The sequence below is a fragment of the Lepidochelys olivacea genome (genome assembly GCF_965140295.1).
Source record: "Lepidochelys olivacea isolate rLepOli2 genome assembly, chromosome: 4".
NCBI lineage: Eukaryota > Metazoa > Chordata > Testudines > Cheloniidae > Lepidochelys > Lepidochelys olivacea.
The window spans coordinates 146,348,629-146,371,763 of record NC_140414.1 but is presented as its reverse complement, the minus strand read 5'-3'; the positions used below and the strand labels follow the sequence as shown (position 1 = coordinate 146,371,763).

The 23,135-nt window shown below is 50.2% G+C and overlaps 1 protein-coding gene across 2 annotated transcripts in view; it reads left to right on the top strand.

Moving 5' to 3' along the window:
• DYSF (dysferlin) overlaps positions 1 to 23,135 on the top strand; it is a gene marked incomplete at its 5' end in the record, with an annotated part of 306,191 nt that overhangs the window by 271,306 nt on the left and 11,750 nt on the right. For both annotated transcript variants that reach the window (XM_084626184.1, XM_084626183.1), the window contains 4 exons: positions 5,519 to 5,618; positions 17,233 to 17,411; positions 18,322 to 18,431; positions 19,071 to 19,218. In XM_084626184.1, the coding sequence (XP_084482310.1) occupies positions 5,519 to 5,618; positions 17,233 to 17,411; positions 18,322 to 18,431; positions 19,071 to 19,218 (537 nt within the window). The remainder of the gene's footprint in view (positions 1 to 5,518; positions 5,619 to 17,232; positions 17,412 to 18,321; positions 18,432 to 19,070; positions 19,219 to 23,135) is intronic.

The window sequence follows — 23,135 nt, the reverse complement described above, 5'->3', positions numbered from 1 at the left end:
GATGACAACTACAGCCTTCCATTAGCTCTTGGCTCCATTGTGCTAGGCACTGCACAGTCATATAGTAGTAACAGTATATTACTCATAGGGTTAAGGTGCCAGCCTCCTGATCAGTGAAAGGACTCTGAGGATAGAATTTTAATGGAGACTGTTGCTACCAATCCCAAGAATTAAAAATTATGCCAGTTCCCCCCCAAAATCACGAGATTGGCTTAAAAATCAAGAGAATTTAAAAATAAGAAATGTTGGGTTCTTTTCATCTGCCTTCTAATTTTTGAGCCTGAAGAGGTCACATTTCCAAGCTTTTGTTTGTTACCAGGAAGGCTAGAAACTGAATTTTTGTTCAAAGTGAATACTGAGACTATTGCAGTCACCTGACTCCAAGAGCTGGGGCTTGAAGAAAAACACCAAGGATTGTGAAAGGCTGGATAAAATTGTGAGAGTTGGCAAAAGTAGTCAGAGCTCAAAGAGGCAACATAGTCAAATGAAATAGTAATAATGGATGATTTCAGCTGCCTACTTATTATAAATAGATGAAATGTCCTAATGGGACAAAGTTCAGAGAAGCTGTTTCTTGACACCTTGAAGGATTGCTCCTTGGAACAGTTAGTTCTAGTTGTCACAAGAGGAGGGGCTCAACTGCCACAAGAAAAAGCGGACAGCCAACCACCAATGAGATGCTCCAGGGCCTCTCGCCCAGCCACAGGGTCCCCCTCTGGAGCAGCCAGGAGGAACAAATGCAGGCTATGGGGCCAAAAAAGAAGCTCTTTCCTCCAGACACAGGCTGAAACAAGCCAGACTTTCTTCAAAGATACCGAGTGGAAACCAGCAGTTCAGGGTCACAATGCCCCAGAGAAAATGCTCTTGACTTTGTATTCCGTAGAACATAAACAGCCCAGAAGAATTGCAGCTCTGTCAACACTTTGCTAGCGATAGAAACAATTTCTTATGCCTCCTTCCTGTATTATTCACAATCATAAAACATTTACACACCGCCCCCTCTCCAAACCACTGCAAAACAAAACCGACAATAATTCACCTCCTTTTCCCTCCCGGGCTTGCAAAATTGTTGCAAAGGGTAATTTTATGGTGCACCTTCGTAGCAAGGTTTAATCATCGAGGCAAATTTCTCGCTGCTTCGAAATAGACCATAAACTTAGCTATGCATCGAATTCCTCCCCTTTCCCCTCCACCTGATCCCTTTTCACAACCTAGTTTCCAGATTTGCTCTGCAGTGTCTCTTGGTTCACATGGCTCCTAGGAGGAGAGTTCTCCTGCTGGCCAAGCCACGCTGACAGTATTTTTCCACAAGAAAGGCCAAGCTGTACCGATTGTGCAAACTGTGTGCTGTATCTGAATCCGCCAAACGCCTCATCCTGCGTGAGTCATCCTTAGTCAGGCAGAGAGCCTCACTGAAGGCAGGGTTGATCAGCTGAGTAAAAGCTGCAGTGTTGGACGGTGAATGTGCTTATTGCAGACTAAAAGTTGAGGACCGGATTCTGATACCCTGGCTGAGCAGTAACTGAGTACATGAGCAACCCCATTGTGCCAGTTTCTGCTGCCCAGACTCAGTAGCATCGTATTCCACATGTTATTATTGGCATTAGGGTAGCAATGAGAGGCTGAGATCAGGGCCCCATTACAGTCCCTGCCCAGAGGAGCTACAGTCTAAATCAGCAAAGGGTTTGGGGGTGGGGGGAAGCAGAGATAGAGAGGAGATCTTGTCGAGGTTACACAGCTGCTTAGGAGTAGAGGCCAGGTCTACCAACACCCAAGTCAGTGCCCTGCTGCCAGTCCAGGCTGCCTTCCGTTTTCCATACGGTTGAGTTCGATGGGTCTATGTGAGTTCGATGGTGCCGCTCATGTAGTCGCTCTGTGCCATTGGGAGAGGGCTCTCCCGCCCACAGAATAAAACCAGCTCAACGAGCAGCAGTAGCTGTGTGGGCAGGAGACGCTCTCCCACCGACATAGCACTGTCCACACCTGCGCTTCCGCCGGTGTCGCTCAGGGATTTGGGTTTTTTCACACCCTTGAGTGACGTAAGTTACACTGACAGAAGTGGGAGTGTAGACAAGGCCTACGTATGAATAAGGCCATTAGAATCAAGCCCACTGAAATCAAAATGGAGCGTGAGTTAGCGTGGCGGGACTTGGCTCAGACAAGGGGCCCCAGCATTCGGCTTGCTGCGAATTCTTCATCTCACCCCATGAATTGCGAATAGATTCTACATTTCATCCCTGTTCCCAACATCATGTTTTCGGTGGCAAAAAGTATGGACTCGGCTGATGAAAGTCAGTTAAATGCCACGTGCTTTTCACTGTGGGAGACACTGTGAAATTGAACATACAGCGATATCTTCGGCTTCTATGATATGTTCACCCTCAGAGCCAGTTAGCCTCGTTGTCGGTCCCTCAGACTCTAAGTCTCTGCCCCTCTTGGCAGGAGCTCCGCCTCCTTTCTTCTGGTGAGCAAAAGGAGGCCACTCCTACCTCCAGCATTTAAAGGGGCAGGTCAGCATTTTGAAACTCAGGTCCCTTAAAGTTAGGCCCTTCCCGTAACTGGGAGTTGCAGGTACTCAGATCGTCCGAAAATGGGGTTGCATAGTCTAGGTACCTAAAATACGGATTTGGGTGGCTCACTTTAAGACATCCACGTTTTAACCATATCTCTTTTGTAAGTTGACTTTCTATATCCATAACACTTCCCAGGGGACCCTCTTCTGTGGTTTCCCCCTTGGGTAGCTAACAGTCCCTCTACAGGGTAGGACATAATCAAAACGTAGGAAAGGGAAGACTCAAGACGCCAGTCCTTTTTAGCAGTTTTAATTTAGAATAATTTATTACTTGGGAAAATGACTCCCCTCTCCCACCCCCTTGAAAAAACACCAGTTTCTCGGAGGAAGAGGTGAAAAAATTGCAGTTTCCATTTATTATTTTATAATTTTTCTGGATCCTAAAATATTTAAGATGCATAAATAAAACACCCCATTTCAAAACCGTCAATGTGTTTTTACAAAGTGAGCAGAGGATTGGAGATAAATTGAAATACAACCTTCCAGAGGGATCTCTTAAATTAAACCAGTTTCAATGGGGTTTAAATATTCCCCTCCCCCCACCATCGCCCCATGTCAATTATTTATGTTTTTATGGAGTCTGACACATTCTTTTTTCTTATATTGCTTGATATAATGAATACAAGGTTTGTAGCTCCAGTGGTGAATTTATGGTGGGGAGAATGTGTCATGAATAATTCCCACATTTCCTGGTTTTAATTAAATCAAGTTTCATTTATGATAGTGCCATGTTGACACAGGATGGCGTGAAGCCTTGCCTACGGGATGCACCATGGCTCTTAATGAGAACATTCAACAGAGATAGTGGTCCTGACCCTGCGTCCCCATGTGAGCAATACTCCATTGACTAGATCCAGGAATTATGAAGCCTTCACTGTGCACGAATCTCCATCTCTCTCTACCGAAGCACCTCACTCCTAATCTGCAGGCACTTTCTAATAGCATAGTACCAGGTCCTTTTAGAGACGACACTGACCAATTGTACCAAATTAAGTGGCAGTTTTTTTGACGTGGGCCAATATCTATGATAAACTAGATGATGCCACCACAAGCTCAGTTTCACTTGGAGCGTACACAGGATGTGAACCCAAGTTTCCAGAGGGAAGATTTGCAAAGAGCAAAGCTGGCTGATGGTGAATGGAGGGAGAGCACCATATCTAATGGAAAGTGCAGGGAACATTTAGATGGTCACAATGCAATTTCTTACATCAGCATATGGCCAGACCACCAGGACTGACATCCCAGCTCTTGCAAAAAGGGCCAGGGGATCTTTAATGACTCGGTGTTCAAGGCCTAAGACTCTTCCGGTGGGACCATTGCTGGAATATTAGTGGGACTGTCATGGGGTCACTCACCACCTGGTGCCTCCTGCTGGGCATTTTGGGAACTAGCTCAGTCCCAGCGGGTGCACCCTCAGGTGGTGGTGGCTCCCGTCCTTGCCTCCGCCTGCAGACCCATTATGGCTCCTTCCTCTGAGCATCTGTTTCATGGCACAGCCCTGCGGCCGGGTCACCATCCGGTTTCCCCCACTTCCAGGGGACTCCTCCACCAAGAGTCCAGCCACTCCTCGCAGCGACTTGGCAGTACACAGCTGGGCCGCTCCTTCAGCGGCTAGTGGGGGGGCCCAGGCCCACCCACTACTCTGGGCTCCGGCCCAGGGATCATATAAACAGCAGCTTCCTGCTGCCTCTTCCTTCCAGCCCACTGTCTCTATTCCCTGGGCCACTTCCCCGCAGCCTCAGCTCCTTCTGCTTCTGCCTCTGGCTCCAGCTCCTTTGCCCTCTTCCCAGGGCCTTGAGCCTGTAAGTCTTGGCAGCCCATCAGGAGCTCTCCCTAGCTTTCCCCGGTCCCTGCTAGCCTCTGCCCTTCCCCAGGTGCTGGTCTCTCTGTAGTCCCCTAGGAAGTCATTCTTCTCCCTAGGGCTCCCTACAGCAGACTCCTTCACTCTGGTCTGCAACTTCCTTTTATATGGGCCAGCGGGGCCCTGATTGGCTGTTTCCCCTGCAGCCACTCCTTTGGCTGCCTGCCGCTCAGCTGGTTTTAACCCTCTCAGGGCCGGTGCGGGGTAGGCCCCCTGTGACAGGGACCAAGACTCATCTGGTGGGACCATTACTGGAATACTGTATCCAGTTCTGTGGTTCACACTTCAAAAGATGATGAAAAATTGGAAGGGTTCAGAAAAAAATCACAAGAATGATTCGAGATCTGAAAATCGTGCCTTCCAGTGAGAGAAACTGAAGAAACTCAATCAATTTAGTTTATGAAAGAAAAGTTTAAGAGGTAACTTGATCAAAGTCTGTATGTATCTGTATGTGGAAGAGATTTCTTACAGTAGATGGCTCTTTAATCTAGCAGTAAAAGGCAGAATGAGATCCAATGACTGGAAGCAGAAGGGAAACAAATTCAGACTAGAAATAAGGCATACATTGTAAACATGGATGGTAATTTGGAATTTGGGATGTGGTGGGGTTCTCCATCACATGCAGCCATTCAGTCAAGACTAGATATCTTTCTAACAGATCTCCCATAGCCCAAACAGAAATTGTGGTCTTGATGCAGGAATTGCAGGGTGAGGTCCTCTGGCCTCTGTTACGCAGGAGTTCGGACTGGATGATTATGATTGGTTCTTGTGGCCTTAAAATGTATGCATTGAAAAGAGAGATCCTTCAGCAGCATGGTACCTGTTACCACCCTTCGGGGTCATTGGCCCTGGGTGCTCTAGGCAGCAGGAGACACCTACACCACCACTGAATGTCTCCCATCCATGCTTTGGCTAAGGCCAGTGTTTATAACATGTGAGAACTAATGAGATTACAGTCTGTGGTAGCATGGCTGCGTGCACTGAAGGAGCTAAAGACACACAATGTCTGAAATGACGATTGCCCCTGTATTCCTCTTTCTGCTCAACATATTTTCTGGTTTGTTTCCTTTCCCCTGTGATCACAGGAGCACTTCTGGAGCTTGGACAAGACGGATAATAAAGTCCCACCTCAGCTTATCCTCCAGATCTGGGACAATGACAAATTCTCTTTTGATGACTACTTGGGTAAGTTGGGACGTGTCCCTAGTTCAAAGAACTGATTTCTCAGGTTGCTGTCAATTCTGAAAAATATATAAAAAAAAAATCGAGTCGACCTGAGAAGTAATTTTTAGAACATTTTTGGCAAATAGAAAAGTAAAAAAAAAATCCTTTTGAGTAGAACAAAATGTTTTGTTGGACTCAACACTAAACATTCCACGTCGATTTAGTTTGATTTTTTTTAACTTTAAAAAAACCAAATGAAATTTCTGTACAAGTCATTTTGAAGTGAAAAATTGAAACTTTTTTTCAGAAGTTTTTTTGGTTTCGCTATGAACCACTCGGTGAAGCCGTCAGACATCTGAGAAATGTTTTGGTGTCTCAGAATTTGCGTTTTTCGCTGATAAAAAGTTTCAGGCAATGAATGTCACGCCCAGTACTGAAATAGAGAGAGAGAGAGCAAGCTATGGCCCTAGAGATCAAATAACTGTGGAATCCTTTGGATTACAGGAAAGTCTAGTGGGTCATTGGCAGCATAGTTCAGATCCCTGTATCACAGCAGGACTGATGCAATCCCTAAGTGATAGGTCTCCGATCTCCACCTTCAGTGCACCAGGCCCTCAGCTGGTATAAATTAGTAGTAGTTCCAATGACTTCTGTAGAGCTGCTCTGATTTACATGAGCTCTGGTTCTATCCCAGTACCTCCATTAATGCTGATTTCACAAACCTTGGTACCTGCCCCATCATCTTCAATATTCTTAAGAGTTTAAACAGTTTTTCGTAGGATTCCACCTTGATGCAGCTTTCCATAAGCCCAGAGCATCTTGTTTTGTCTTCAGTAATGAGTGAGAATTGGCTTCAAACCTCTTTCTAACACCCTTTTAATATCCTGTATTTGTAGTCACTTTTCATGTTTCCCCTCCGCCTTTTCTCCTCCAGAACAAACATGCCCGGCCTTTCAGCCCATGCCAAGGTAGATAAACTGAATTCCATGCAGTTTGCTACACGTGAGTCTTTAAGACAAGACTTAAATTACCAAGGTCCGGTCTGTTCTGCATGGACATTAAAGATCCAGTGGCATTTTGTGTAAGAATGCAGGAGCTTGGCTTCCTTGGCCAAAATCCCGCCCGCTCTGTTTTGTGCAGTTTGCTGGGCGTTCTACCCCAGAAGTGGCTGCACGGGATGTATATAGTTTGTGAAGTGCTTTGGGCTGTTTCAGGTGCCATAGAAATGTGAGGTGTTCCATCTTCTGATCTCTTCAGGGCATTTTAATTTCTAAACCTTTCTGATCTCTCTTCTCCAAACTCTCTGTGATTTGACTGCTCTGCATTGAAATGTGTTGCCCAAAACTAACCTCACTCTTCAGCTCAGCCCTGCTGCATGTTGCAGTGAGTTTTCTGGCCATTCTTTTGATTTCTGAATACAATGTGTGCGGGTGATGATCAGTGTGGCCTGGTCTCCCAAATGTATGGAGTGAAGTGACTTTGGCCCCCTGCTGCAGAAGCTTTGTCCCATCAGTTCTCCCCCAACATCAGTTCATCCCCCCACCCCCCAGCTTCCCCATCAGTTCTCTGCATCACTGTGCCGCCTCCATCACTTCTCCCTCCCCCGCAGCAGTCCAGACACGCTCTGCCCCCAGAGGGAGGCAGCCAATCTCAGAGGGGGTTTTCCCCCAGGCAGGGCTGAAATTTGGGAGAGAGTCTTTGTGTCCGTGTATTTATCAGTCTGGCTGGAGGTCCATGTTTCTGTCTCCCTTCGTGTGCGCTGGAGTGAGCAGGTGGATTTATCTGCATGTCCACATGGCCCATTGTTGTCCAGGGTATGAATAGGCAGTTGCCTCTGCACCGCAGAATTGTTTAGTGGCTGTTTATTAGGTGCCTGACTCAGGGTTGGAGGAGGGATGTTTTCTAGTTTGCTTAAAGTGGGGGCTGGGACACAATGCACCCCATAGGTCTGATGCAGCCCCCAGCTTTCTGTGCTGCAGTCACTGTTGTTAACACAGAGGGGCAGATGGGGGAGACTCCACATCTAACATGCAGTGCTCCCCCGGAACACAACAGTATCCAGGGTCTGTCTTCACTAAAGAGTTAATGCGCAGATGGGGGAGACTCCACATCTAACATGCAGTGCTCCCCTGGAACACAACAGTATCCAGGGTCTGTCTTCACTAAAGAGTTAATGCGGGGTCTTGGGTGTTCCCCTCGCCCCTTCCCATCCACACCCCCAACCCTCTGACCCTGGTGAAGAGCTGCTTTTCACTTGGCTAGCTGGCCCAGCTGGGCACGTGGGTCACAGCCTGTGTCCCACTCAGCAGTATGGACCCAGGCTACATTACGTGAGTGCTGATAGTTCTCTAGCGCCTTCCCACCCTTCCCCCTGTGTGTCCACAAACGCAGACCAGGGCTCTCAGAGTTCACGGGGAAAGACTTAGAGTGGCTGAGGTCACGGCAGCACAAAGCACTATGGGATATGCCTCTGAAGTCCTAGTGGACCCCAAGAGGGAGAGCGGCACCAGTGAGGGCTTTGCAAGGTGGCTGCATATGTTAGAGAGTGCGCATGCAATCTTCTCCACTGAATGCAAATTAGAGGTGGTCCCCATGCAAGCGGCCTGGTGCCAGTGTGACCCTCTCTCTGGGCACTTGTGAATGAAAACACCGATAATTCCCAGCTCCGACCCTGCCCTGCATCGTCTGCACAGGGTTAATGCAGGAGCAGCTGGAGGCGCTGCCTGGGAAATAGGCCGTTTTCCTGCTAGGTTTGCTCCTCCTGAGGGATCAGGCTCCCTCAGTCTCTACTAATGAAATCCCCAGGTGTCTTCCTTCACTCAGTGCGCTCAGGGCTCAGCTGGCCCAAGCCCTGGAGGTGGCGGGACGGATCCTGAGTGGGTGTAAATGGGGACGCTGCCACTGACGTCCATTTGCCCCAGCTCTGGACTGGGCCCAGCATGGCCACTGCTGTCCCCCAAAGGGAACTGCATGGCACCTCAGCACCAGCCCTTCCCATCCCCCGCCGAGCCTCATCCCTGACCTGCAGGGACCTCACTAGGGTGACCTGGTGTCCGGTTTTCGACTGGAACGCCCCATCGAAAAGGGACCCTGGCGGCTCCGGCCAGCACCACCAACTGGGCCATTAAAAGTCCAGTCAGCAGTGCTGCAGGGCTAAGGCAGGCTAGTTCTGGCACTGCACTGCGCCCCGGAAGCAGCCAGCAAGTCTGGCTCCTATGCGGGGGAGACACGATGCTCCGCGCACTGCCCCCGCCCAGAGCACCAGCTCCACACGCCCACTGCCTGGGAATCGCGGCCAATGGGAGCTGCAGGGGTGGTGCCTGAGGGTGAGAGGAGTGCGCGGAGCCTCCTGGCCCCTCCGCCTAGTAGCTGGACCTGCTGGTTGCAGCACAGTGCCGGGACAGGCAGGAAGCCTGCCTTAGCCCTACAGCATTGCTGACTGGGAGCCTTCTGAGGTAAGCCTGCACCCCCACCCCGAGTCCCAACCCCCTGCCCCAGCCCTGAGCCCCCCCCAAACTCACAGCCCCTTTGTGTACCCCAAGCCCCTCATCCCCAGCCCCACCCCAAAGACCACACCCCCAGCTGGAGCCCTCATCCCCCCTGCACCCCAACCCCCTGCCTCAACCTGCACCCCCCTCCTGCACCCTGAACCCTTCAGTCCCACCCCAGAACCCGCACCCCCAGATGGAGCCTGCATCCCAATCCCCAGCCCAGAGCCCCCTCCTGCACCCCAAACCCCTCTTCCCCAGCCCCACCCCAGAGCCCACACCCCCAGTTAGAGCTGTCACCCTCTCCTGCATCCCAACTCCCTGCCGCAGCCCAGTGAAGGTGAGTGAGGGTTGGGGAGAGTGAGCCACCGAGGGAGAGCGAATGTAGTGAGTGGGGGGCAGGGCCTCGGGGAAGTGGCGTGGCAGGGGGCGTTGCCTCGAGGAAGGGGCGGGGCTAGGGTGTTCAGTTTTGTGCAATTTGAAAGTTGGCAACCCTAGACCTCACCCTGACAGGGGAGGCGGTGAGTCCAGCGGGGCTAGGGCTGGAAGCCAGGTTGGGGCGAAGTCAGAACCTCCAATCCCTACATGCATTTCAGATCATAGAATCATAGAATCATAGAATATCAGGGTTGGAAGGGACCCCAGAAGGTCATCTAGTCCAACCCCCTGCTCAAAGCAGGACCAATTCCCAGTTAAATCATCCCAGCCAGGGCTTTGTCAAGCCTGACCTTAAAAACCTCTAAGGAAGGAGATTCTACCACCTCCCTAGGTAACGCATTCCAGTGTTTCACCACCCTCTTAGTGAAAAAGTTTTTCCTAATATCCAATCTAAACCTCCCCCACTGCAACTTGAGACCATTACTCCTCGTTCTGTCATCTGCTACCATTGAGAACAGTCTAGAGCCATCCTCTTTGGAACCCCCTTTCAGGTAGTTGAAAGCAGCTATCAAATCCCCCCTCATTCTTCTCTTCTGCAAGCTAAACAATCCCAGCTCCCTCAGCCTCTCCTCATAACTCATGTGTTCCAGTCCCCTAATCATTTTTGTTGCCCTTCGCTGGACTCTCTCCAATTTATCCACATCCTTCTTGAAGTGTGGGGCCCAAAACTGGACACAGTACTCCAGATGAGGCCTCACCAATGTCGGATAGAGGGGAACGATCACGTCCCTCGATCTGCTCGCTATGCCCCTACTTATACATCCCAAAATGCCATTGGCCTTCTTGGCAACAAGGGCACACTGCTGACTCATATCCAGCTTCTCGTCCACTGTCACCCCTAGGTCCTTTTCTGCAGAACTGCTGCCTAGCCATTCGGTCCCTAGTCTGTAGCTGTGCATTGGGTTCTTCCATCCTAAGTGCAGGACCCTGCACTTATCCTTATTGAACCTCATCAGATTCCTTTTGGCCCAATCTTCCAATTGGTCTAGGTCCTTCTGTATCCTATCCCTCCCCTCCAGCGTATCTACCACTCCTCCCAGTTTAGTATCATCCGCAAATTTGCTGAGAGTGCAATCCACACCATCCTCCAGATCATTTATGAAGATATTGAATAAAACCGGCCCCAGGACCGACCCTTGGGGCACTCCACTTGATACCGGCTGCCAACTAGACATGGAGCCATTGATCACTACCCGTTGAGCCCGACAATTTAGCCAGCTTTCTACCCACCTTATAGTGCATTCATCCAGCCCATACTTCCTTAACTTGCTGACAAGAATACTATGGGAGACCGTGTCAAAAGCTTTGCTAAAGTCAAGAAACAATACATCCACTGCTTTCCCTTCATCCACAGAACCAGTAATCTCATCATAAAAGGCGATTAGATTAGTCAGGCATGACCTTCCCTTGGTGAATCCATGCTGGCTGTTCCTGATCACTTTCCTCTCATGCAAGTGCTTCAGGATTGATTCTTTGAGGACCTGCTCCATGATTTTTCCAGGGACTGAGGTGAGGCTGACTGGCCTGTAGTTCCCAGGATCTTCCTTCTTCCCTTTTTTAAAGATTGGCACTACATTAGCCTTTTTCCAGTCATCCGGGACTTCCCCGGTTCGCCACGAGAGGGAATCAGATCCCTCTCTGATTGGCTGCCTTTCCTATTGCCCTGTCTCCCAGGAAGAGCAGCCAATGAGAACTGCTGCTGGAAGCTGGCAGGGCTCTCTCCCCTACTCTTAGGAGCCCACGCTGCTTTCACAGGAGGGGAGGGGGGAGCAGAGACCCCAGCAGCTCAGGGCGGCTCCACCACTTGTCCCCCGACCCCTGTGAGCAATGGGGACCGGATGGTACAACCCCATATCCTTCCCCTCCCCCTGCAACACCTGGCCTGGGAGAGGGAGGGAAGGGGCTCTGCTGCAGTCCCCAGGGCTTGGAAGGAGGAGGGTGAAAAACTGGGAGCTGCAGGAGAAGCTGGGCTCCGGCTGGGGAGCAGAACTGAGTGCTGAACTTGGGATGGGCAATGTGGGGTGAGAGCTCCTGCAAGTGGGGCCCAAAATCCCATGCTGGGGGCAGGGGCTGTTAAAAATTCCAAAGGCCAAAACTACATAGTTAGGTTGTGTTTTCAAAACTTCACATGCTTTTGAGCCAATCACCTGGTTTTGGGGTCTGTCTCGTGGTGTTTGAGCTGCCGGGGTTGGCCAGGCTGCCCTAGGGAGACTCTGTCCCTTTAACATGCAGGAGGCTACAAGTCCCAGTGCCCAGTGGGTGCCGGACAGGATGAGACTGGTGGCCACTGGGGGTCGGGGGGCAGAGTACCCGGGCTGCGGTGAACGGGGAAGGTGGTTCCCCCACAGGGCTCGAGCCTGCCTCTCTTACCCAGCTACAGCATCCACAGGGCGGGGCTCACAAGCCGCTTCTCCCGGGGCCAGCGGCGGCTGCCCTTTTTCACCTGGCTCATTTGTGCGGGTTCCTGCGGGTTCTTGTCATGATGCTGTCGAGCTGGTCAGTGCAGGGACAGGCTCGGCGTCCCGGGCATGCTGAGCTTGGTGTGAGGAAGGGGATGGAGCTACTTCTGGGCCCGAGAGTGCTCCTCGTCCACCTCCCCTTCCCCCCACTTCCTCACTCCTGTACCAAGCTGACCAGCTAAGGGCCACCTGGAACCTCCCGCAGGGACAGGTGGTCGGGGAAACACCTTCGGGGTTTCTCCACCATGGATGCAGCGTGGGGTTGCTGGGCCTGTCCTGCGGGGCTTCGGTCTCGTGGGGTCAGACTCAGTCAATGGCACGTAGGCTCCCGGCGGCCTGCGTGTTGGCTCTCGAGGGTAACGCACTGCACGTGCGCGTGTGTTCGAGTGCAGAGCCCACGTGCTGACATTCCGGTCCCTGCGGTGTAATCCTCACTACTGCGCCCGTCAGGGCCTTAGAGGGGTGACTCATGGCCATGGTGGAGCCGTCGGTCCACCCGCCGGAGTATCATGACCAGCAGTTGTAAAGTGACGGGCCTCAACTGTGCTGCCAGCGGAGGGCGCCCCCAGATTTCGCTGGAGCCAGTTAGGGGAACTCCCTCCTTCGCTCTACTCTCGGGCCTGGTCCGCCCTGGGCAACGGACCTGAGCGAAAACTGCTGCTCCCCACCCCAATGCCACAAGTCCTCCTTTCCTTTTTATAGAGGGAAGGGTAGCATAAAATCCCTCCTTGGCAGTTGTACTGGATCTCCTTACCTGTAAAGGGTTAAGCAGTTCAAATAACCTAGTTGGTGGAAAACAGTGTTAGTAACTGGGGGAGAAAAGAACACATGGGCCAAAATCATCTCACTCAAATTTGGAAGAGCTGGCAACACTGAATTACACATGCATGGTGGGGCGGGATCAAAAAAAAAAAAAGACCGACCAAAGAAGTCCATATTAAATTTTTTTTTTAAATCTCATAATTTTTGGAGTTGACTCATGATTTGTGAGCCTTTGGGGGACTGTGCTTGGCTTCTCTGCTGGGGGCATGTGTGTCTCCACACACTGCAGATGGAGGGATGTGTTGTTTTGTGACAGGAACACCCAATCCTAACTAGGAGATTTTTGGTCCTGCTCTCGCTCGTGCCTGATGGAGCCGAGCCCAACCCCCAACAATGTAAATAATTAATTTGGAGCCCCCGCATCTGACCCTCCTCCAGCGCTGCAAATGTATTTGCCCCCCCAAGTCTCACATTTCGCAGGAACCTGCACAAATGAGCCAGGTGAAAAAAGGCAGCCGCCCGCTGGCCCAGGGAGAAGGGGCTTGTGAGTCCCACCCACTGGATGCTGTAGCTGGGTAAGAGAGGCAGGCTCGAGCCCTGTGGGAGAACCACCTTCCCCATTCACCGCAGCCCGGGTACTCTGCCCCCCGACCCTCAGTTGCCACCAGTCCCATCATACCCTGCACCCACTGGGACTTGTAGCCTCCGCTGCATGTTAAAGGGATGGAGTCTCCCTGAAGCAGCTTTTGGCCAACCACCATGGTTCAAACACCACAAGACAAATCCAAAAAGCCGAAGATTAAACGTGTACACGCTGTGATTTTGGTCTGGTTTTTGATTTTTGCACTCCCCTGACTCCCCCCTCTGAGTTGTTTGTGTGTGAGAGAGAGACAATTAGTGTTGCCAATACTTCAAAATTTCTTAAAGTGATGTTGGTCTCCCGCTGCAGGAGCTCTCCCACAATCCCCGTACCCCGCCAGCAATGAACTCAGCCTCCCAGGCTCTCATCCATTCTTCCCCGCTGCCTGCCACTATTGGAAAGACTCCCACTGACTTCAGGGGGGCTTTCGATTACGCCCACAAAGCACTTTGGACTCTCTTGGGGGGAACGGCCCTGTGACATGCGCGGTATCATTGTCAGTGTCCCCGGCGCCTCTCCAAGGATGACGGCTGGTCGGCCTTGGAGCAATGGCCTGGCTCTTAGCACGGGAGTGCTTGGCACAGTGAATTTAACCATACGATCAGGCGTGACTGCCTGAGGGAGGCACAGTGCAGCCCAGACTCCAGAGCAAGCAAGAGAAGTTAGCCTTGGCCATGACTCTAGGCTGGAGACAGCTTCCCCTTGTGTCTTCACTGACAGGCAGTGGGGTGGATATGGGGCCCAGCCTGGACAGGCCACAGAATTCTGGGAATAACTGTTGGGCAGAAAGGGCCGTTGGGAAAGAACTGGTGGGGAAGAAGCACTGGGAAAAGGGGCCAAAGTAGGGTCACTACCTGGCCAGCATTTGACCAGCCTGGCCGTTTTTTTTAATGGATTTGCCAGTTGCCAGAAAAATAATGTAATCTGCCACTTTTTTTGTTTTACATGGGTCTAAAGATTTGCATTATTATCACAATACACCGGGATAGATCATGGTAAAAGTTTCTGTGTTCAGCTAACGATGCAGTGCAGAGAGAGATGATATCTTTGAGGGCCATCGGTATGCACACACCACCCCAGGGACATAGAGGATCTCAGGACCCTCTTGTGAGGGGCTTAGTCTAACCCAGCCACGGTTCGGGGGGACACGTGACACAGTGGCTTAAGGTCCAGCTTTGCATGTCCTCCTGAGGCGAATGACCACCCATCTCAGAGAGCAGCTTTTGCCTCTCTGCAGACTGCGGCAGGCAGCACAACAGAGCGTCACCGGTGACTGGTCAGAACAGCTGCCAAGGACATGCCAAGGGGCAACTCTGGAGATCTCATTTACTCTTCCTGTTTGCAGGGTAGCTGTAGCCATGTCGGGCGCAGGGTACTAGAGAGACAAGGTGAGCGCGGTGACATCTTTATGGGCTCCACTGTTAGTGAGAGGGAGAGAAGCTGTTCCAATGAAAGATGTTACCTCCTCTGCCTTGTCTCTCATTGACTCCCCCGGGCAGCTCTTCTGCGTTCGTCACTGCTGGCTCTGAACACGCAAAGAGCGAGGCTGGGCCCCACTTTCAAATATGGCTGCCTAAGTCGAGCACCCGAATACCACTGGGAGTCACCTAAACGCCGGCTGAGGCAAAGGAGGTGCCTGGATCAGCATTTATCTGTCTAAATCCCTCTTTGCATCAGCATGTAGGTGTCTGCGACGCATTTTGCTGTCTAACTTTAGATACTCCACTTCTCTCCCAGGCTAGTACGGTGTTGGAGCAGTGGCAGTGGGCGACCAGACCTAGGTGATGTTCCTCTTGCAGTTCTTAATGGTTGGGTCAGGGGACCTCCAGTCGGTCCCAGACCCCAATCTCCCCCCAGATCCTGTGAAATGTGATCTATGCTCAAGCTGTAAATGCACTAGCAAGATCCAGGGGTGAGATTTCCTAAGTGACTTAGAAGGAGAAATCCCCTACTCCTAAGTCACTTAGGTGCATTCGAAGTTCCCAGCCCCCATCAGGCTAGCTGGGACCATGGAGCGGTAAGATTTAGAAGATGGCTAGTTCAGGCAATGTAGGGAGAAAACAAGATCCTTCACAACTAGTGAATTTTTGACAAAACAGTTTGGGACGGGAAGTGAGGAGGCAAATTGTATCCAATTGAAATTGCAGAGGTGGAAGGGGTGGGGCAGGCAGAATGTAAATACCCAACGGGGTGGGAAGCAGGACATCTGGGCTAACAGACTGCCCCCTGAAAATATTGCTGTGGGGTCTTTATTGTCCACAAATGGTCAGGACCAAAGCATTACCTCTCTTCTGTGCTTCCAGCCGCACATCGACCCCACCACCACACTGGAGCAATTAATTCTGGGATTTCCTTAGGTGGTTCCTTATCTGAACACTGTTCTAACCTCCCTGTAGAAAACCTCTGCTTAACTTGAGAGACTGGACAACGTGAAATCCGCATTTCAGGCTGCTGAACGTTGGCAAAGCGAGAACCAAAATTGGGAGGCCCTTTTGTCAGGCGTCTAACAGAGCGCTGTAAGCAATGAATTATACGCAGCGTAGATGCACATATAAACGAGGCAGCTGATTATGTCTATTGAGTGATAGATAGATCTGTCATCTATAGAACTCAACGCTCTCTACAAAGGGAGATCTCATTCTTCCCATAGTCCCTAGTTCTTCACGCTCCCGCTGGTGGCCTGCCAGGCTCTCCGAGCTCAGGCAAGCCAGCATGGCTTGCAGCATACCCTGAATTATGTCAAACCAAGAGGGAGTGACTTCCAAAGCTCAGGGTATGTCTATGCTGCAGCACAAGCTCGGGCTCAAGCCTCACACCCCTTCCGTCTACACTGCACTGGTGCTCACCCAGGACTTGGACCCAGGGTCCCAGGGCCCTGCATGGCTGGAAGGTCCAAGAGTGAGTTAAGTCGGGACCCAGGGTCCAAGGCTTACTGCAGTGTAGACACGGCCCTGTTTGACTTGGGTCCCAGGAGAGAGCCAGAAGTATCCCACGATTCCACGGGACAACTTCCTCAGGCCTCTCTGTCCCAACAGTCTGCAATCCACTCCACTGAGAAGGGAAGCTACCTCCCATTTGCAAAAAGCAGCAGCTCAGGCCAGCGTTAACCCCTTCTCTTCTGATCTCCTATCTCCAAGCACACTATCAGAGAGCCGCCTGGGTTTGCAAGGGTGAGCGAATCCATCAAACCTTTCCCAAAGCAAGCTGCTTCCTGGTAATGTGTAGGGCGGGCAGTAAAGTTTTCCCCCAGTGCACCATGGTCCTAGGGCTACAGTGGCCACGTTTCGGCAGGGGTTGCTAGGGACTTTGGGATATGGTGACTTTGACTCGGGTCTGAGCACTGCAGTGTGGACGCCCAAGCCTAGGTTCGAGCATGGGTTAGAAAGGTCTTAACATAGCGTTAAAATACAATGTAGATGTTCAAGCCCAGGATTCCACTCGAGCCCCACTTCCCCTGAGCTTACATTGCAGTGTAGCCAGACCCTGAGAATGGAGAATGTTGCCAGCTGCCCCTTGCTCTTATACAAACCAGATGCCCCCTGACTGCCCCAGTGGCACTAGGGCACAGGGAGAGACAAGGTCTTAAATAAGTTGGTCCTCAACCATTTGGGGCCAGCACTCCGCACATTGGGCACTAAGTTCCTGAGAAAAGCTGCCGGATGGTATCACAATGGGAGCTGAGCTCATAGGGAAATCCAGTCCTGATTTCGGTGCCCGTTATGCCACATGTTAACGTTTATGGCTGGGGCCATGGGATCAGGGAACCCCCAGCCTGTCCCGAACCCAATCTTCCTCCAGATCCTGGGAGATGTGATTTATGCTCAACCTGTAAATGCTCAACGTTGCAGGTTCTGTTCAGATGGACCTCAACCGGATGCCAACACCCGCCAAGACGGCTGAGAAGTGCTCCTTAAACATCCTGGATGAGACCTTGTCCTCTGATCGATTTGTGTCGCTCTTTGAGCAGAAAGCTGTCAAGGGCTGGTGGCCCTGTGTTGTGGAGGCAGAAGAGAAGAAGACCATAGCAGTAAGTCCCTTTGGCTCACTTGACATCATCTTTGCTTTTATCTCTGTTGTACAGGTGGGGAACTGAGGCTCAGAGAGGCTAAGTGACTTGCCCAAGGTCACAAAGAAAATCTGTGGCAGGGAAGGGAATTGATCTTGGGTCTAGGCTAGTGCCCTAAACCCTGGTCCATCCTTCCTCTGTTAAGGGTTTTCCAGCTTTTGTCATAGCACTGGGCAAATAATTCAGAACAAATCATTTGTTGTAGTGAACTTTGCCTTGTTTTGTATTCTCAAATTTCTCATGATTATTAATTTGTGTGCCCTAAGAGCCTCAGTCATTGACCAGGGCCCCATTGTGCTAGGCACCATAGAAACAGATCAAAATGATGGTCCCTGAATGAGAGTTTGATAGTTGGAAAACTGAATTGTTCTGATTGGTCATTGAGGTCACGTGGTACAGCACGTGTCTGTTCCCTGACTGGATGAGTACTTAGACCCCAGTGAACGCGCGTGATTACATACTGAAAATTCACTTTTTGCAAATATTCTCCATTAGTGGCTCAATATTGGTTGTTTCCTCAGACATTGCAGCCTGTACACTTATTCGCTAGCGCTTTCATGGAAGAATCGACGGAAGGGATATGTTCTTGGCGTAAAAAAATATGGTTGAATCGAGCTCAGCCTCCTAGCACAGAGAGTTCTAATTTGAAACAGAGGAACACAACGATTGCCAGACTGGATCAGACCCATGGTCCATCTAGTCCAGCGTCCTGTGGCCAGTACCCAAATCCAGCAGTAGCAGATGTGGGATAATCACCCTGATCCCTAAGAGTTAGCCATTGGCCGAAGCCCTGAAACAATTTTCCTTTCCCAATTCAGTGTTTTGCTCCACAGAGCCAATTACTCTATTTCCTGCCTCTTTTCCCATGCAGGGTAAATTGGAAATGACCTTGGAGATTGTGACAGAGCAGGAGCAGGAAGAAAGGCCGGCGGGGATGGGCCGCGACGAGCCAAACATGAACCCGAAGCTGGAGGACCCCAAGTAAGAGCTTGTTGATTCTAACTCAACCATAGGGACCTGGGACACTTTAGAAGCAAGTTGAAAAGACAGGCCCCTGTGACAAGAGGTCACAATCTACAGAGGCCCAATCCAGCAAACACTTATAGTGGGGCATTATAGCTCGTTACCATCTGTGTGTGTGTGTGTTCAGATGGCACGTACTGCCCGCCTGTACCCCATGGTATCTAAGGGGGCTCAGAGGGCACGTACTGCCCGCCTGTACCCCAGGGTATCTAAGGGGGCTCAGAGGGCACGTACTGCCTGCCTGTATCCCGTGGTCTCTAAGGGGGCTCAGATGGCACGTATTGCCCAGATGTACTCATGGCATCCACGGGGGCTCAGATGGGATGTAGTGCCAGGATGTACCCATGGTATCCAAGAGGGTTCAGATGGTACCATGGGGACATCTGGTCAGTGCATACCTAGTGGGGGCTCAGCTGGCATGTTCTGCCTGGACGCACCCAGGATCACTGTGTGGGGGTTCAGCTGGCACATTCCGCGGCGCGTCCGACTGGGCGCAGTCCCCCTTAGAGATGCCTGTCGTGCTCAGCAGTCGCTAAAGGCTGAGGGGGCCATCCCGTGCAGCGAGCTCACAGCTAACCCTGATGGTCCTGGTTGCAGGCGCCCGGAAACCTCCTTCCTGTGGTTCACCTCCCCCTACAAAACCATGAAGTACATCCTATGGCGGCGCTTCAAGTGGGTCTTTCTCGTCGCCGTCGTGGTCTTCATCCTGCTGCTCTTCATCGGGATTTTCATCTACGCCTTCCCGGTACGATGTCAGCAGGGGCTGGAGAAACACTGCCAGGCCCCCCAGGCAGCTATTAGAACCAACCCCCATGCCGTGGCTACGCTAGCATTTTACTTACCCATCTCCCACCACTGCCCTGCCGTCGGCACAACTCCGCCCATAGCCCTAGCGTGGGCATGTCCTTGTTTTCTCAGCCACACCTCGTCATGGTCGGCCTGCACTAGCCTTATCTCCATTGCTAGAGCCAATGAACTGCCCCAGGGATGGGGATCGTGGGGGTTTCCAGGGTCTGTCTGTCTGGATTCTGCTGTGTGTCAAGTCATATACCTTTTCTGTGCCTCAGTTTCCCCAATGTGTAGAATGGGGATGGCGATTATACTAATCCCAGCCTCGCAGGGTAGGTGGTGAGGTTTCATTGATTTCCAAAGTGCTTTGAGATCCCCAAGTGGAAGGCCATCCAGGGATGGAAAGCGCTGCTGCTGACTTGAAGAGAAAGGCAGCTTTTCCCCACCCCCCTCCATTGAGCAGGAGTGAAAGTATGTTCAAATGTAATTGGTTAAAGATGCAGGATAGTTTACAGGGATCCAAGCAGCCCAATCTCTCATTATCAGGGCTTGGAAGGAGTGTTCCGCTGATATAATGTATGGAACAGAGGGGAAAGGATCCCACCTCATTAATCAGCACAGTGGCTTTTTCTGCCTTGTGTTCAATTCCATTTGCAAAACAAAATAAATAAATAACCAAACCTCCAGCCTTCCAGCTTGGCCTGGGGATGGGTTTCAAATCCTCCTGTTTTTAAAACACTGAAATAATTCATGCTGTGTTTTGGATCCCATTCCTCCCTTCCCCAGACTGATAGAAAAATGACCGACCTCTTTCTTTCCAGCACTTAACAAATTCTGTGCCGTGTACATCTATAACCCCCCGCCAACACACACTCTTTTGGGGTAATTTATATCTTTATCCAAGAGAGAGGCTGCATTTGCAGATTGCTTCGTGTGCAGCCATAAAGCAAAGTGTTCAAGTCTCCTAAGCACTGTAATCTCTTTCAAACCATTTGAGATCACACACAATAGATTGTGCTTGTGGACAAAGATATGAGGGACAAAGATTTCAGCTCTGGAGTCCCTGGCTTTCAACTCTAGAGACGTCTCTTTATCTCCGGTTCCCCATCTTTACTAAAGGACAATAATACTTGCCTCATCTGAGAAAGGATCAGTTACATGCTAACTATTATTTAAAAAGACATAATCAGACAAGTGCGAAGCACCGTCCTCTGCTGGACAGAATCAGAAATGGTCAGTTGTGTTTCCTATGCCCTATACTACAAGCAATTTTCCTTAGCTCAAGTAGCAGGGACTCTTCTTTCTGAGCAGGAGGATCTCCGTTCTATCCCTACTGTCTCCTTTACATTTCCAGTGGTTTAGGATTTGTTACAATATTATGGTACTAAAACTAAGTGGAGAGAAACAAAAATCCTTTAGCTCTAAATATTAATTTACATTCATTATTGCTTGTGTTTTTCTCTGACTGTTCCTAGCAAATTGTTGTTGTATTTCATTTTACTTTGGACAGGCTTAGTCATCTTTTGTGAAAGCTAGACTGTTTCATGGAATGTTTCTGTTTTTATATATTTAAAATGGCTTCCCCCAGATTTTTGGGTCACCGGGTTGTCTATCCCATTTGGAGATTTAGTTCCTTTCTCTTAAATATCAACCTTTGGTACTAAAGCTAGAACAGTGGGGATTGTTTCTGTATTGGGGTTACCCCTTGGGTGATCAGATAGCAAGTGTGAAAAATTGGGACACTTTCTTTCAGGGGCGGGGCACAGTTCCATATATAAGACAAAGCCCCTAATGCTGGGAAGGTCCTGATAATGTTGGGATGTCTGGTCACTCTAGATACCCGTAACATACAGATCTTTGGCAAGAGTCACTGTTACAATTCAGAGTGCATACATTAAAGGACAAGCCTTTATTATTATTATTTGGATTACAGTAGTCCATAGAGGCTTCAGCCAACAGCAGGGCCCCAGTGTGCTAGGCGTGGCGTGTACAGACAGTAAGAGACAGTCCCTGAAGAGCTTACACGCATATATTCTCAGTTTGGGAGTCATGAGCAGGTGTCAGTGGGTTGTGACTGCCTTTCCTTCCCATATTGGTAATGGAAGGATGGAGGAGGGTGTTCCAAGTAAATGGGAGGGGAAACTTGGGGAAGTTGCATTATGGAAAAGAGCCACTGATCTATACAGACAAAGGGTGTGAGATAAAAGCTGAAAACTGAGACACAGAGAGCTAAAGGTCTCAGAGCAGCAGAGAGCTTAAGGATTTTTATAGACTCATAGAAATGTCGGACTGGAAGGTACCTTGGTCGTCTAGCCAATCTTCTGGTGCTGAGGCAGCATCAAATAAACCTGGACCATCCCTGACAGCTGTTTGTCCAACCTGTTCTTAAAAACCTCCAATGATGGGGATTCCACAGCCTCCCTTAGAGTTAGAAAGTTTTCCCTAATATCTAACCTACATCTCCCTTGTGGCAGATGAAGCCCATGACTTCTTGTCCTCCCTTCAGTGGCCGTGGAGAACAGCTGATCCCCGGTTGCTTTGTAACTTCTCTGGCCCATCTGAAGACTCTCAGCCCCCCCCCCCCCACTTCAGTCGTCTTTTCTCAAGACTACACAGGCCCAGTTTTAACCTTCCCTCAGAGGTCAGGTTTTCTAGACCTTTGATCATTTCTGTTGCTCTTCTGTGGACTCCCTCCAGTTTGTCCACCTCTTTCCTGAATGGTGGTGCTCGAAGGTAGTGTCCTTACTACCCCTAGCTCCCCTTTGTGTCAGGGTGCGATGCTGCAAGGGGCCCCTGTCCCTGGTGCCTCCTGCAGGCTGTCTGCCTCTCACCAGGTCTTCCATGGCTCAGCCGTCCAGCCAAGGCCCAAACAGTTCAGTCCCCTTCCGGGTTCACAAAAAAGTCCAGTTTGAATGTTCATTAAATGTCCCAACACAAAAGAGCTTTTGACCTCCTTATGGTTTATTCCTTGGCCCGTCCTTTGGGGTCAGTCTTCAGCCATATCCTAGGCTAAATTTTCCTTCTGTTGGGCTTGTACGCCCCTTCTTCAGGGCTGTTAGAGGAACTCAGGTCTACCCTCTACTCTGGGTTCCAGCTCAGGGACCGTCTATTAAGCAGTTAGGGCTGCTTCTTCTGATATGCTGCTGTTTCCCTGGCTCACTTCCTAACTCCAAGCCCCCAAGCGGCTTCCCCACAGCTTGGGTTTAACACGACCTCCCTTTGGTTTGCAGGCCTCTGGCTTCTCCCTAGAGCATCCTAGCTTCTCTTTCCTCCGCTGAGCCAATCACTCTTCCGCTCCCTGTGGGTTTCTCTGCACAGGGAACTCCTGTCTCCTCTGAAGTCTTTCCCTCTGCGGCAGCATTTACAATTCTGAATGCAATTTTTCTATTGACGTTTTTCTGTTACTGATTATTTATGGTTCCCAGTGGTTTTTATTTCTGTACATTTGCCTTCCTATTGTATTAGGTGTCCTAAAAACTAACGCAATGGATTGCGAGGGCTTGAGCTTGCACAAAAATATTGATAATTAACATGCTCTGTAGCATGTCACCAGTGTCTTTACTGAAATATTAATTATGTAGAAAAATAACACAATAAGTTTACAAATTTCTCTTCACGAACAGAAAGTGACATATCTTTTTGCTAATAACACTATATCAGATTGATCTGTGCATTACTGGATATCGCTGTGTGTCAAAAAGGCAGTTTATATAAAAGTTTACATAAACACGCAGCCTAAAATGAATTAAGAAACAAGAAAGTCTTTCACAGTCGTCAGTATATTGAAACATCCCATTCCCCATGAGACCTGCAATTTGGTCTTGGAGATCTCCCTTACAGGAGGTCTGCTGAACAAAGGGAGTTTATTTTGCT